The 15,287-nt window shown below is 42.0% G+C and overlaps 1 protein-coding gene across 1 annotated transcript; it reads left to right on the top strand.

Annotated features, from left to right (window-relative positions):
* The first annotated feature begins 1,028 nt into the window (after window positions 1–1,028).
* slc22a17 (solute carrier family 22 member 17) lies at window positions 1,029–15,195 on the top strand. The gene is given in 10 exon segments (XM_034132621.1): window positions 1,029–1,156; window positions 1,159–1,559; window positions 7,306–7,409; window positions 8,690–8,844; window positions 9,020–9,185; window positions 9,783–9,907; window positions 10,797–10,902; window positions 11,114–11,337; window positions 12,242–12,353; window positions 13,137–15,195. Coding segments are annotated over 10 exon segments (1,740 nt in total). The 5' UTR covers window positions 1,029–1,086; the 3' UTR covers window positions 13,414–15,195.
* The last annotated feature ends 92 nt before the right edge of the window (window positions 15,196–15,287 follow it).

Below are 15,287 nucleotides of genomic sequence, written 5' to 3'. Positions count from 1 at the left end.
ATTCCTTTTTTTTTTTTTTTTGTGGAAAGACTTCCTGGCCCTGTGCAAGGCAACAACACTGGCTGATAGAGGAGCTCCATGTGCACCGACAGAGGAAAGCACAGGCTGTTCACATTCCTGCCCTCAACCGGGAACACTGCTGTAATACAGAGAGGGAAGGGCTCCCTCTTCCCTGAAAACACCCATCACTTCAGGGGTTTTCTCTAACCACAAACCTTTTTAACTATACATGTCCATTTCTGTCTCTTCATGTTCCCATAAAGGCTACTGACTGTTATAGCAACACTTGTCAGCACAAATCAACTTTGATTTCTTAACAAGCATAAAACCAATAGCTAGAGTTTTAGAAGCATAAAACACCACTGGGTCTGAAATAGGGCTACAGCAAACATTACATGTATTTAAACATAATTTTTTTTGGCCTACAAATCATAATTTATCATCTGAGCTCTTCTATCTATTCTGAAATTGGGTCACATGTTCCAGTGGTTACATGAGAAGTGTCCAGGTATGATCTCATAACCCCAGTGGTAAATGTACTCTCTGTGGATGGAGAGAATTGGATTAAATAAACAACCTCCTCCTGTGTGGTACAGTGTGCTTCTGTTCAGTAGAAAAGTGTGGACAAATATTTGCTCAGTGTTTAAAATAGTGTAGTCTCACTGTGAAAGGACCCAGTGTGTCCCCTCTTACTCTGCAAGTGTGGGCCAAAATGCTGCGTTCCTGTGAACTTTCACATCAGTGTCACTCCTCAAGTGACGTGCAACACGTGGTCCAGCAGACACATGGGTGGTACACACCCTAGCATCTTAGTAATGCCATAATGTCAAATAAATAATCAGATTTTAAATACTGTAAGTAAGCATGATACCGGGACACTATGGAAGTAGCTAAATGGAATTCAGCCATCATTAATTTACTATTTTTTTGTAGCTTTTTACTACGTTTTGAATGTTTTTTGTAATCTTGTTAAATATTCTGTTTAAACTATAAAATAATCCTGTGTTCTTCTTCTTTCCACAGTTTTCCACGTCTCTACCTGGGAACCAACTGTGGTCACAACATCCTCCCTGTTAAACACCAACGATGACTTCCCCAGACTCTCCCCCTCTTGTCTCCCCATCCCCATGCCCTGCTCCCCCTCCATCCCTCCCCTCCTCCCTGTTCCTTCCTCCCCAGCCCCGTCTTCCTCCTCCCTCCCCCCCCCGCCCTCCCTGCCTCCCACGGGTGAGGTGATGGTGCTGGCTCTGGGCAGGAAGAAGCAGCGAGTCCTGATAGCTCTCTCCATCCTGCCCAACCTCTTCCTGGCCTTCCTGCTGTCTTCCGACCCCCTCATCACCCTCTCCTCGCCCCACCACTGCCACCTGCCGGGGCCCTTACCGTCTCCCGAGGTGCTGAACGCCTCCCTGCCCTGGGAGAAAGGGGGGAGACCTGGGGAGAGCGGGGGCCTGTCTCACTGTAAGCAGTACCTCAACGGCAGCCAGTCAGCGGTGGTGGACTGCGAGGTCGGATGGGACTACAACGTCACGGAAGGACTGAGGAACAACATTGTTACTGAGGTAAGCTCCTAAACCCTCTCATTACAATCCTAGCATAGTTTATTGTTTTGCCTTTCTGTGGGGGGGCTAACATTTCATTTATGTATGAACTAAGGTCTTTAAAATGCTGAAACGGTAGTTATCCACAGGAGGGTCTTGCTGAGCATGCAGCTTCCTTTTTTGCAATACCCTGCTAAATTTAAGCTGCACATTTTTCGGATTAGTCGGACAAAAAGTCTTATGCTGGTGGTTTGTACAGTAGATCCTTGAGCCTTTAATTGCTTTTGTAAGGTTTGTATGGGGACATGAGTTGTTGTGAAAACTCTTTCCTTAAAAAAAGGCCAATGTAAGAGATTTGGGAGATCCCTGATGCCATTTCCCTAAACAAAGCTGCTGTTTGCTTCAAGAACTGATGTGCGTAGTACCTGCGTGTGAGGTAGTCAGACTGTTGTCAGAAATGAATCCCAGGACAGGATGATGCTGTTGTTCCAAACACATCCCTGCTACACAACATAATTACACATGATTGGTCAGCTTCTCACCTCTGCTTGAGACTCGCTACATTAGCTGCTAATCGGAAAACACCTGAGTATCTGACTAACCTTTTAGCACCTTTCGAGAAAGTTGTGAAACCACGTTGAAGAATGCCCGGTGACTCATTCAGATATGTTTGTTTTCATCTACGTCACTGTGTCAAACTGAAAAGGCCATGAGAGATAGATTTGACAGATTTCTGAAGTTTTTCTTTAATATTTTACTAAGACAGACCAATTCCTTCTCATAACCAGTTAACCATTGAGAGTATGGAAAGAAAGAAAGTGTATTTAAAGTGGACCTATTATGCTATATTGGAAAAATATATTGTAGGGCCATACCTATACAAAACATGTCTGTGAAGTTATTTGCTTAAAATACCAAACGGATCACCCATTGTAGCCATGCTTCATACTGCTCATACCCCTCTTTTGCAGCCCTGTTAGGCCCAATCCCAAACCACGCCCTACACCCTACCCCTACACACTACCCCTCCGTTTGCGCGTTCGTGCGGAGGGTCCGCCACTTTAAGTGCTGTTCCAAACCAACGAGTGTGGAGCGGTGTGGAGGGGGAGTGGGCTATCAAGCCCTCAAACAGCGAGTCTGCATCGGTGCTGACTTGAGACCGGTCTCTACCTGACCGGAGTCACGCTGTGTGTGTCCGTCAGGAAACGCGCTGTTTACAAGTAGTTCCAGCAAACATCCACTGATAAACTGCGATGTTAACAGCCTCATGATAACCTCATATGTTTTTAACTTAGGATCATACCTGTGTTTAGTCTAGAAAAAGGTAAATGTGTGCATTTTATTATAAAGTTGTGTATATTTACAGACTGTTGCAAAAACTAAGAAGCTTATAAACATCAGGTTTAAAACTAAAAGAGCTTTACAAAAAAGTAACACAATCAAAGATGTTTGGAGTTTTATTTTAGTTATTATTTTATTTTAATTTTTTGTTGTTGCATACAGTTACGGCATTTCCTGTTTCTGCCGGAGAGAGAGTTTGTCCCAAAGCTTGCCGCTGTATTTACTCCCTCCATCTGACAGGAGGGAGCCTCGTTGAGTGTGTAGGGGTAGGGTGTAGGGCGTGGTTTGGGATTGGGCCTTAGAGAAACGCGGATCTTGGGTCCTTAGCTTGAAAAAAAAATAATTAGGAGGCGAAGATAATGCCTGATCAGAATTATAGATAAAGTTCAATTCTGCTGTGATAAAACGCCATCCTGTTCTAAACCACATCAAGGATTATTTCTGAAACAGTATGGAGCTCAAATGCTTTTTCTCTTGCGGGTTTATCACAAGGTGAGTTCCTTTTTTAAATGTCCTTCTTTTTAAACACATGTGCTCTCCAGCACAGGTTAGCTCTGAGTGTTAGCGAGGCTTGCTAATGTAAACAAAGACGAGATTACGTCCAAAACACGTCAGGCATTGTTTCTGATAGCAACTTTCTGTGGGTCCGCTGCCGATTTGACGTCATATCGGCAGCAAATCTGTATCCGCTCGTTGTACCCCCGTTTTAAAAAGATTTGGGTACGGAGGAAAAGAGAGAGGGTTTTATTTTCTGACGCTGCGTGAGTTCCCCGACGCACCGGGGACACATATTATTTATATATAAAAGACATCAAAAGTGCATTTTGCATGATAGGTCTCCTTTAAATGAATGAACACCAAGGTTGATCTTAATCTTAAAGGTCATGCTTCGGAATATGATTTGCATCAGTTTTTTACTTTATAAACCAAAACATATACAAATATTAAAAAAGATTGGTACACAGAAATGTCTCGCTTGTGGCCATACTTTTGCTTCTTTGAAATGTAACTTAGTTGTCTTATTCAAACAGCAGAACCATGTTGAAGATAAGCTACAGTGGAAGAGTAAATATTTGTTACAACTCATGACAGCTTTGAATCACAGAAACACAGACATTTTCTACAGGTTAGAATGATAACCCTGTATCAACAATTGTATATCGTATAATCATTATAGATTTAGGTCTGATTTTCACATTCTTAGCTGTTGATGAAAGCTTGCTCATGCTGTTTAAATTAATAAAAGAAACCAGCTTCTGTGTACATGTATTATAATTATCCTTACATGTAGACAATGTTATAAACACAGCAAGTACATTCTGTGTTGATGCATTAAAGTGTCACTTTGTACACTGCTTGTTTAACTTGCAATGGATGGGAGTAAACATGCATTTACCCCATAGCTTTATTCAATAGCAGAACCCGACTTACTCTTGTTAATGTCTTCAACAGAGTCACTGGGGCAGGTCACAGAGTGGAAACTGTGTGTCTGTTTATATTTCTGGTGCCTTCTGATGTGGGAACCACACCCAGGCCTATAGTCCGTGGTATTAGGGCAGTTTGCTGGTAATCCACCCACAGCACTGCAGCAAGCTGAGGAGACGTAAACACTGCCAAGGGAGGCATTGAGCAGGAGAAAGTGTGCACATGCATTCTTATAGACGCATGGAAAATAACAAGCTTAAAGTCTCGTCCTCCCCTTGTATTACATACTGAGCGGGACATGGACACTGTTCTATTTTGTCTCTTAAATCAGGGTTAGTTCATAAAGTATTTCTGCTGTCATGATGATCTGTTCCTCCGTGCTGAGCTGCCAGTCTCTGAGCAGGAAGCAGGAGGCGCTCTGATCAGCTGCTCCTCCACCACAATCAATACATACTGTGTCACTGAACGAGAGGCATCTCCACTCAACATCCCCGTGCTGGATCCACGGCTAATGCACAGACACTTCCTGTCATCGTTACGGTTCGGAAGAATGATGATAATGTTCCCTGAGGTTATTAATATGTCAACCCTCAATAGCTTCATCTTTGATATTTCTTGGTGTTATATTCCCATTTGGAATAATTGAGCAAATCAATAAGCGGGACTCCATTAATGGCAGCGTTTTTAATGGAAAACTCATATATCAGGTTTAACACAACTCCTTCTCAATTGATTTTTTTCCAATACATTTACTATATTATATTCAGAATTTTTTATTGGAATCCCAGAAGGTGCATTATTTAGTTAAAGGTATAATATTTATCAAACTATTCTGATTTAAAGGTGGGGTAGGTAAGTTTGAGAAACCGGCTCGAGATCGCTAGAATTTGAAAATACACAACCGGAGAAAATCTGCCACTTCCTTACAGAGCCCCTCCTCCAACACACACAAACGCGCACATGACCAATGAGGGCACGAGATAAGTTTGTGCACAGATGGAAGGCTGACAGGCAGGTAGGCCATCCAGTTATTTTAGCCGGGCCGGCTAAAATGATTGGTCGTATTTTTTTACAGTATTACGGCTTCCACAGATGACATTTTTTAATGGATTTTTTGTCAAAGCACTTAAGATATTCATTGCTATCGGGATGTTAAGAGCATTCCATGGAATATAACAAAAAGTGTATCTCGAGCCGGTTTCTCAAACTTACCTACCCCACCTTTAAGTATTGTTTTTTGCCGAAATTTCCAAACCTAAAAATGTTATTACGCAGTTTTAAAGAAAGACATCTGTTATATAATATTACTTTTAGAATAATAGTTCAAAACATTCCCTTTTTATATAATAACAATCAGATGGGTTTTGCAAAGTGTTAAGTCCTAAAAGCAAAGCAAAATGATATAATCATAAGATTTGTCTTGGTCTAAAGCTAAACAGTTATACTAAAGAGGCTTTAACGTTTTGATAAAAATCTGTTCTTGTCCAGAGTCTGACTAATGCTAAATTGAGTGGAAAAGTACAACCAAACATGAGTTGGCAAAGTCTCAGTTGAGCTTATCTCCCAGCCAAGGCGAGGCCCAGTGAGAAATGTTAAAGGTTGACTTGGTTGCAGGTTTCCTCCCAGAGCATCGCTGCGTGATGGTGCCTGAGCGTCATCTGTAGAACCAGTCTGAGGAGCTCACCAACCTGTTTGTTTGCATTTCACCTCCTCCTGTTGTCCCCAGCAGTCCTCCCTGTGAGCACAAAGCTTTGTTTTGCTGCCCTTTACCCGCCCGGTGTGCACTGTAGTGGCTCCCAGCCTCAGCAGTACGACCACTGATATTATGTGACAGGCTTTTATGTTTCTGTGCACGGGCTCCAATTATGTAAGGCCTTTTTACGACCAGCCCTCTGCTCCCCTCTCTGCATCATTAAAATCATTTTGCTCTCCGTGGATGCAGACATTAGCAGAGCTCAGCTGTTAATGCAAATCAGTGAGTCGGCTTAATGTGATTAAAACTTTGAGTTTTCTGACTTCAAATGTAGAAGCAGTACATGTACAGTCACACAGTTAATGCATGTGGCACTACTATTACTACTGCCAGTACTACTATTAATTATAGTAAGTAAGTAATACCATTTTCTGAATACAAAGTAATATTTTAGTTAAGTATTCCTTTGTTATAGTTTTACTTTTACTGCATTATTCTCTCAGCCTTTTGTAATTTAAGTGTACACTTAAATAAATATTTAACAAAACAAAGCTGAATAAGTGTTATTTGTAATTCTCTTGTTCTATCTCTGTGAAGTTATTGAATAATAATAACTTATTATGTTGATTAAATTAAAGCCTTGAGCTGTGCTGCCTTTTGAATCTAAGTAATTCATGAAGTTGATTTGATTTGCCAAAGGCATATTTCTTCATGAGTAATTCAAGCTAACAATAAATGTGAATGCTCAGTGGTGTTATACATTTTGTCTTAAGGCTATAAAAGATGCAGATAGGAAGGCGACGCATTAAAAACTCTCTTTGTGAGAAAAGAGCTTCTACTTGTCTTTGTGTTTTCTTCAGAACTCATACACCACAGTATCTTTGCAGTCATCTTTTGAGGTGGAAGGTTCTGTGATTTTTATATTTTTGATCTTCGAAACACTTTTGGTTTACAGTTTTAATACTTCATCAAAAGTGTGGATAATTCAATGAGTTACGGTCATTCAGTTATACTTTCTCAATCAATGATTTGCTTTTTTTCTGTTTTCTGTCATTGTAACAGACAAACATTGGTTTTGGACCTCACCTTGCACCTTTGTCCTTACTCTTTACACTCAATACATTTCTGATAAGTACAAATCAGTAATGTTAGTATAATTCCCATGTTTTGTAAGGCAAATAATATGCGCGGTGATGTTTTCCTCATGACTTGAAGTTCTCTAACATGTATGCTGTTGTGCTAACCTGAGCAGATAATCTTTAACAGATCTGTCTCCTGTGTGTGTGTGTGTGTGTGTGTGCTGTCCAGTGGGATCTGGTGTGTGGTCAGTACTGGCTGGTCCCAGTGGAGGAGGTGTGCTGCATCCTGGGCATCCTGACCGGCTGTCTGGGCCTGGGCTATGCCGCTGACAGGTAACACACACACACACACACACACACACACACACACACACACACACACACACACACACACACACACACACACACACACACACACAGCTCGTTCTGCAGACATCTGTGCTTTTAAATCACTTCCTTAATCTATAGTCTCATGTCTTTATGTTGCAGTTTCACGCACGCATGCACACACACACACACTACAAAGTCCAGTCTGCAGATGGTATCCTGCAGATGAAAGCAAGATAGCTTTAGTACCAAGAAGCCCAGATGTCATTTTCTAAAGCCGCTTCCATCTATTATAAGACATACATTTGTGCAAGATGAACTACAGAATGTATCTCAATCACGATTTACTACACATAAGCATGAGTTAGGGCCTTTTATGAAAGTGAAATGCATTATAATGCTCGCTTTTAAGGCATAGTGCACGGCTGTCTGCATTAGGCACAGCCTCTGATAATTGTCATAATGGCTCCAACCTGTGCCTGCTGTGTTGTCAGATTGGAAATGGAAGAGGGGAAGCAGTCGTTTTTAGGGGGAATTGTGAGGGAGATGATGCCAGTTTAATCAGCTAACAGCCTTCATCTATTTGCTGACCAATTGAGCCTAGTGTCTGTTTGTTAAGACTGGTGAATTAATGCTGCCTCCTGGTACAAAGGAGAACAGGGGGCAGTGCTAATCTGCAGGCTGGATACAAAGTGCTGCACCTGCATGGCAAAATGGTTAATCATCACATTTACTTATCAGCAAGTGAGCTGAGGTGAAAAATGCCTTTTTATTTTCTTGTGATCGCAACATCTCTTTTGCTAAGTTTTAGGTAATATCACATTTAAGGTTGTCTGCAGGTTTTTCATCTTAGGCTTTAAATCCGGCCTTAAAATTGTATTTAGTAAAAAATGATAGGCTATCCATTTATATACATAAATTCAGGAATGTGGTAGAAAGGCTAATGGTTCAGTTCTAACTGTGTTTCTCCATTTTATCTTATCTAATTTATTCACAGTAGACTGTTGTCCTATTTTCTGTTCTCCACGCTCTTGCTGTTAATATTTATTTTATGTGAAGTGTTTTTGCTCTTGCATAATCAGGACTTACAAGATCATTTTTTGCTGTTGCAAGTCTCGGTTTAAATGTTTTTACCTTGATTTGGATTTAACTGTCTTTGTTAATCGTTTTTGTTTTATGCTAATTACTTAATAGATTTGTGAAAATATAAATCAACAATATGCCAATTTCATTAATGAATAAGTTGTAGATGTTTTTGTTTAAAAATGTGTGTCCTTTCCCTGCAGGCTGGGCCGGTCTAAGACTCTGCTGGCCTCTCTGACCCTGTCGGTGGTGTTCGGGGTGCTGGTGTGTGTCGCTCCGAGCCCCCCCATCTTCATCGTCATGCGTTTCTGTTTGGCGGCAGCTAGTGCTGGAGTCTACCTCATTCTGTACATCACACGTGAGTATTTCAACATTTAAAGCACAGAGTTTGTTTTAGTGTAAATGTACAAACAAGCAAGATTAAAAGTATGTCATTAGTTGAGAAAAAGGCTATATAGCTTTCCATCTACAGCTATGTTGTTATGATGAACCCAAATGAGTCAGTAATGATGTTGTGTGTGTGTGCCCTTCAGGTCTGGAGCTGTGTGAGCCGTCTATCAGGCTGCTGGTTACCATGCTGGCCGGGCTGATGACTGTTGCTGGAGAGCTGCTGCTGCTGGCCGTGGCTCTGGGCTGCCAGTCCTGGAGGGGCCTGCTGGGGGCCGGCGCCGCCCCCCTCACACTCTTCCTCAGTTACGGGTACGAGCAGTTGCTTATCTGTTTGAAAAAATATCCATGTAGGATTATTTGTTTGTAAGCTTCCTGTGAAATGTTCAGTTTTAGCTCTTGTATTCCATCCAGTACGTAATCAGTACTTTCATATTTAGATTTTCCTCTTTTCTGTGTACTTGTATATGGACACATGTTTTATTTGACTGTGAAACTGAGGGGACAGGAGAGTGAAGGAACCTGATAGTCTTTTGATAAAGTGTCCTGATGCCAGCTGTCTGGCTGAACGCTCTGTAGGATCGTATTGATTCCAATGCCCTCGTCACACTGAAGCTTTCAGTTCATGTCAGAATGCATTAGGACCACTTGGTATGGTCCCCGGTCCCTCTAGGACTTCTGTAACAAGATTAGCCTCCATTGCCGTTTCAAAGCAAAATTAATAAAGATTAAAGTATGATTTTACTAGCAGTGGATTGCAGGTTTAGAAATAAAGCTGGAGGAATTCTGTTAATGTGCGACCTACATTTGTTTTTCATGGAGCAAGACGCACATTTGGGTTATAAGTGCTGGTGAAAGGTCAGCAAAGATCAAAGACTGAGCCGAACATATGTTTTGTCTCTTCCGCAGCATTCCTGGGGTGTTCCCTGAGTCCCCTCGCTGGCTCCTTCTGTCAGAGAGATCTGCAGACATGAACTCCTTCACTGAGAGGAGGAACTCCAACAGGGACCTGAGGGATGACGAGAGCTTCACAGGTGTGTTTGTGTGTTTGTGTGTGCAGAGAGTTTAGATTCTTACTGTCCTCCACAAAAAGAGAGCAGCTTACATTTTCCTGCCTCAATGCTGGGTTTAGTTTATGAAGTCTGCATTATTTATGGGTTACTTGATGCAGTGCATTTCAAAACATGATAACCCACACATCACTACCCCGAGCAGGTAATGATGCTCAATTATAATTCATGATTTATTAAAGAGCCATGGAATTAGAATAAGGCATGATGCCGTGCATAGACAATGATATGGTGGATATCCACTGTGCCGCTATAAGATACATTTGGTGACATTGATTTGACTCCTTCATTTGTTGGGGCTCCCCATAGATCACACTGCTATATAAGTAGAAATAATGACAATAGATGCAAAAGTACCTATTTTTTTTAAATATATTTAAAATACTTGTTGTATTATTTCAAAACCATACAATAATTTATAAAAACTATAACCTATAATCAACAATGCTGTGCTCAATGTAACACTTTCATCCCCGCACACTAATCTAAATATGTATTACTCTGCATATTGTAAAAATCAGTCAATACATCCATGCATTTCCAAAGGTCGCCTATTGCTGAAACTCCGAACAAAGTCTATTCTTGAAATCTCGTATAAATATTTTTTTATTGCAGAAATATTACGATATTGGTTAACATCAAGTGTTACCATAGCATACATGTTCATTCTCTGGCTATTGAACAAACTCTATTTGACAAATAGACATTGGAACATTGATTAACTCATGTCCTCTTGTACATGTTACTTAGACATAAATAAACACGGACAGTGGGCTATTGATTAAAAGAGAATCCAGGTCAGGTCATCATTCTCTGTCTGTTGTTGTAAATTACTCCTGTTTTAATGCTGCAGAGCTGGACTCAGAGCCGGCCCCCTCCTCACGCCCCCACCTGTCCTACCCCGAGCTCTTCCACAGCAGGAACATCTGGAAGAACATGTGTGTGCTGGGCTTCACCTCGTAAGTCATCCCACACTCGTGACAGTAATTTAGCACCTCTGCAGTTTCCACTTTAGTTTGCGCTGCACTTTTATTAACAGGAACTGGTTGCTGCTGCAGTCTCATGTTTCATCCTCATAGTGTCTTGACTGATTATTACCACTTTTCTAAAAAAGAACTTCTCATGAACAATGACTGCTTACTCTTTGTTTCTCCTTCCTTCCTCCTTCAGTTTCATCTCTCACGGCATCAGTCACTGCTACAGCTCTTTCCGTGGAGACGTCAGAGGCACAGCCCCCAGCTTCTACTGGACGTACCTGCTGTCGGTGTGCGCGGGGGGCGGGGCCTGGCTGCTGCTCTGGGCCACGGTAGACAGGTTCGGTCGCCGCGGCATCCTGCTCCTCGCCATGACAATGACGGGGCTGGCCTCTTTGATCCTCCTGGGACTCATGGAGTGTAAGCAGGCTTTAGTTGCAGGATATTGTTTTTGCCAAGTAAACCTGGAGAGGGATGAAGAAATCTATTAATAGTCTTTACGACACCATGATACTTAACTGTCATTTTTCTTGCATCACAGCAGCTCAAGGACAAATATTTAAGGAAGCAACAAGGGAACATATTTTTTCTACAATGGCTCGTATTTAATTTCAGGATTGACTGGTGCACAAAAGAGTGTCCAGTCTATCCTGGGACTCACTTATGTGATGCTAACAATTCATACTAGCTGTTCAGGAGATGATAAGGGTGACACATTGACTCACAAGTCACCTCTGTTGTTGTAGAGACATTATGTGAGGCTTGTATGAGGATGACATGTTTTACTTCCTCTAATCCTAACTGGAATGAAGGTAAAAGTTAGCTTAATAGATGCTTAACCACCATAGTTATGTGTTAAGTTAATCATGCATTATGAAATGGATCCAAAGCAAACCGGTCTGTTCATGGAAAATTATGTTCCAGGTGCCTTTGTCTTTCCCCAGCATGATGTCCAAACACTCACACAGTTGCCTGAGTCTCAGTCTCCTCCTTGTGGCTGAACATGAGTATGACACCCCGTTTATGTAGGACACTGCAGTGGCAGCAATGTCAAAGCTGTGTCAGGTGCTGAGCTTTAATCATGCATCAAAGGCAGGGGGGGGGGGGGGGGGGCGAAGCACTGGGTGGTGGTGTGTTTCAGGTCACCTCTTTTCACTGCTTTCTGTGTCTACTGTTAATTACAGTAGTCTGGAAGCTGTAGAGAAATGACTCAGAGTACTACATCACTTCAAATCAACAGGGCAGCATGATATATCTTCAGAAAGGCTGCGGTTCATTAAGGTAGTCCACAGTAACTGATGCTTGTCCCTCCTCCTCCCTTTAGATCTCAGTGAGACGGCCATCACAGTCTTCTCAGTGCTGGGTCTCTTCTCCTCCCAGGCCACCGCCTCCCTCTGCATCCTCTTCACTGCAGAGATCATGCCCACCGTCATCAGGTAACGCATCAACACTGATTTTAAAAGCTACAACTCTCCTCGTTATTATGTTTTGTACAAATATATTGAGATGTGGAAAATGAGCCTGCTCAGCTGCTGAAATGAAGGACATGAAAAATGCAGTACATTTCCATCATTGTATCTATAAGTAATGAAGAGACGCTTTTAGATATCTGAGAAATGTCTTCATTGACAGGGGTCACTGAACATTTCTGACAGCTTAGCTAATCATCTTTTGGAACTGAAGGAAACGCCTGATGGGGGGGGTTTATGGTAGTTTACTCTGTAAAACCTGATATTTCTTAAACACATTTTATTAAGCCATACTTGAATAGTTCAATATGCATATTTGAAAATCGATATCCTTCTTATGTCTGTCTGCCAAATATGAGGTTACAGCTAGGATGTGGTTAGCTTAGCATAAAACAGAGGAAACGGCTAGCCTAGCGTTGTCCAAAGGTAAAGACATGCTTAAACTCAAGTTTTGAATGGTCTAAACAAACAAGAATAATCAGCTTCATATTTATAGAACAACATCTAACTGTTAGTAATCGTAAACAAGTGCATTTCCAAAAATATGGTTAGGCAAAAAAAAATAGTTTAGGCACTAGAAGAAAACAATCCACTTTTTGTAGTACACCGAACAGCAGCAATACAGAAATGAAAGGAGAGTTATGTCTTTGATAAGTGGAGAGTGAACAAGAAAAATGTAATCATTACATATAGATGTTAACCCTGATGTTGTGTGTGTGTGTGTGTGTGTGTGTGTGTGTGTGTGTGCAGGGGCAGTGGTGTGGGCATAGTGCTGGCTCTGGGCTGCGTGGGCCGCCTCAGCTCCCCGCTCATGGACCTGAGGAACCACTACGGGTACTTCCTGCACCACGTGGTCTACTCCTCCCTGGCCCTGCTGGCCGTGCTGTCCATCCTGCTGCTGCCCGAGAGCAAGAGGAAGCCTCTGCCGCAGACGCTGGGCGACGGGGAGCAGTACCGGCGCCCCCCGCTGGGCAGGAGGAGGAGGGACAACGTGCCGCTGCTAGCCACGCCCAACCCAGAGACCTAAAACACTCCTGAAAAAGAGTAGGATGGATTCAAGTCACCCACTCTGCAGCTAGAACATTCACATCCATCATGCAGAGGAGGAGAGCTGCACAGATGATTGGACAATGAGGGACGGTGATCAGACTCTAAGCTTCCTAACATATCATCCTCAAGTCATTCCAGGCGGTTGGGTCGAGCTGCCATTTCTTCTTCACCATTCTCCTCTTCCTGCCATTCACATGTGTAGATCTAACAGCGACACATGCAGGGAGTCTCCATCCTAATCTCCATGTGCACACCAGCATACACTGCTGCATCTGTGCGTCTGTTGTAGAGATGTTAGCTGCTTGATACGGCACTCCAGACCAGAGGGGGCCCGGAGAGTAGTCGGCAAATTATTCCTAGCATTTGACGTAGAGCGTTTTTTGTCGTGTTTGATGTGTACGACAACAGTAGAAGTGCTCGGAGGTGTGCAAAATCAAAGCAGAGTCAGCTTTGTGTACTTTCCTGTGACACCTGTGGTAAAACTCTCCCATGTGGCACTCCCAACAGGGGTGGGCCGCTGTTCTCCAACATATGTTGTTTGAGTGTTGGTGCCTTGTAAATACTCTAGACCTAGTTTCTTTAACTTGTAGGGCATCTGAGTTACATTAAAGCAGACCCTGTAGCTGGAAACTGTACAGTACGCTGTACAGTGAAGAAGCGGTGCAGAGCACTTTGAGTTTTTATTTTAAAGATGGTGGATAACTTGAGCAAAATCTTCAAATATAAGGGACAGTTGTACGAACCAATCAATTTTGGAATGAGGGTGAATAACTCTCAACAAAAAAGGCCTTAAAACAGAAAAGAGTTCAAACTGTGTAAACCAATTCTTTGGTCTGGCCTGGAGCCAGCAATATTTATGTCTTATTTATGTTGTTATTAATCTTAATCAGTAAATTATCCAGAGGCCTAGCATTTTTAAGTATTAAGCTAAAGATTGTTAAATTGGGTTGGCTGCAAACTGTCACAACATTCCTCTCTGCATGTCCGGGAGCACTGCAGGGCTTTTTTCTGTATTTCCTCAGAAGCTAATAGTTATTTAATACCTCTCTAGATGACCAGCTGTAAAAGAATAGACGGGTATGAACAGTAGAAGTTTAAATATGACTTCTATAACCAGGCACATATATTGTATGTCAGCACTAAAATGTGTACGTTTTGAAAGAGGTCATCGGTTATCTTGCCTGAATGTTTATCGATGCTGGAGAAAGGGCCCGGTGATTATGCTCAATGGGAGCTGAAGAGGGCCCTAGAGCTCCAAATGAACCCCCGACTCCTCAACCACGCACCGAGGAAATACTTTCTCTTATGGCTTTTTTATTTTTGAGTGTGCTGGCTGATGTTGCACATGGTTACATCATGACGGAGAATTACCAAAGCATGGCCATTTTAGTGCTTCACAAAAATATCCCAATGTATGCTTGTGTTCTTGGGTAATTATTTTCCTGGGTGCGTGATTTTTAAGAGGAAGCGGGAGTAATTTGGACTCTGACGTAAAGGATTTACTAAAAGTAATTATGAAGGACACTTTAGCTGATGGCTTCTTCCTCCGTCAGCCTTTCTGTCAATTTTCTTCCCCTCTTTGTATGTTGCACTCGACAAGTCCTAACACGTATACACTGATAATTGTTATCACTATGTTTTACTTGACTCGAGTAGTATTATGTCTGACACCACTGATGACCTGTTAAATGATGAGTGTTATGCAGTTAACTATATAACCTGATTTAATGTAAAAATAAAATTGGTTGAATAAACGAGACATGGACATTTTTTGTACGGGAGTTCTACCAATATGATATGTGTGAAGTTGTGCCACTGTATAAAAACTAATCAACTGACATTATTTCCAGT

This window comes from Trematomus bernacchii, unplaced genomic scaffold (genome assembly GCF_902827165.1).
Source record: "Trematomus bernacchii unplaced genomic scaffold, fTreBer1.1, whole genome shotgun sequence".
In the NCBI taxonomy this organism is placed as follows: Eukaryota; Metazoa; Chordata; class Actinopteri; order Perciformes; family Nototheniidae; genus Trematomus; species Trematomus bernacchii.
The sequence above is the reverse complement of the archived record's forward strand: the minus strand, read 5'-3'. Positions and strand labels throughout refer to the sequence as shown.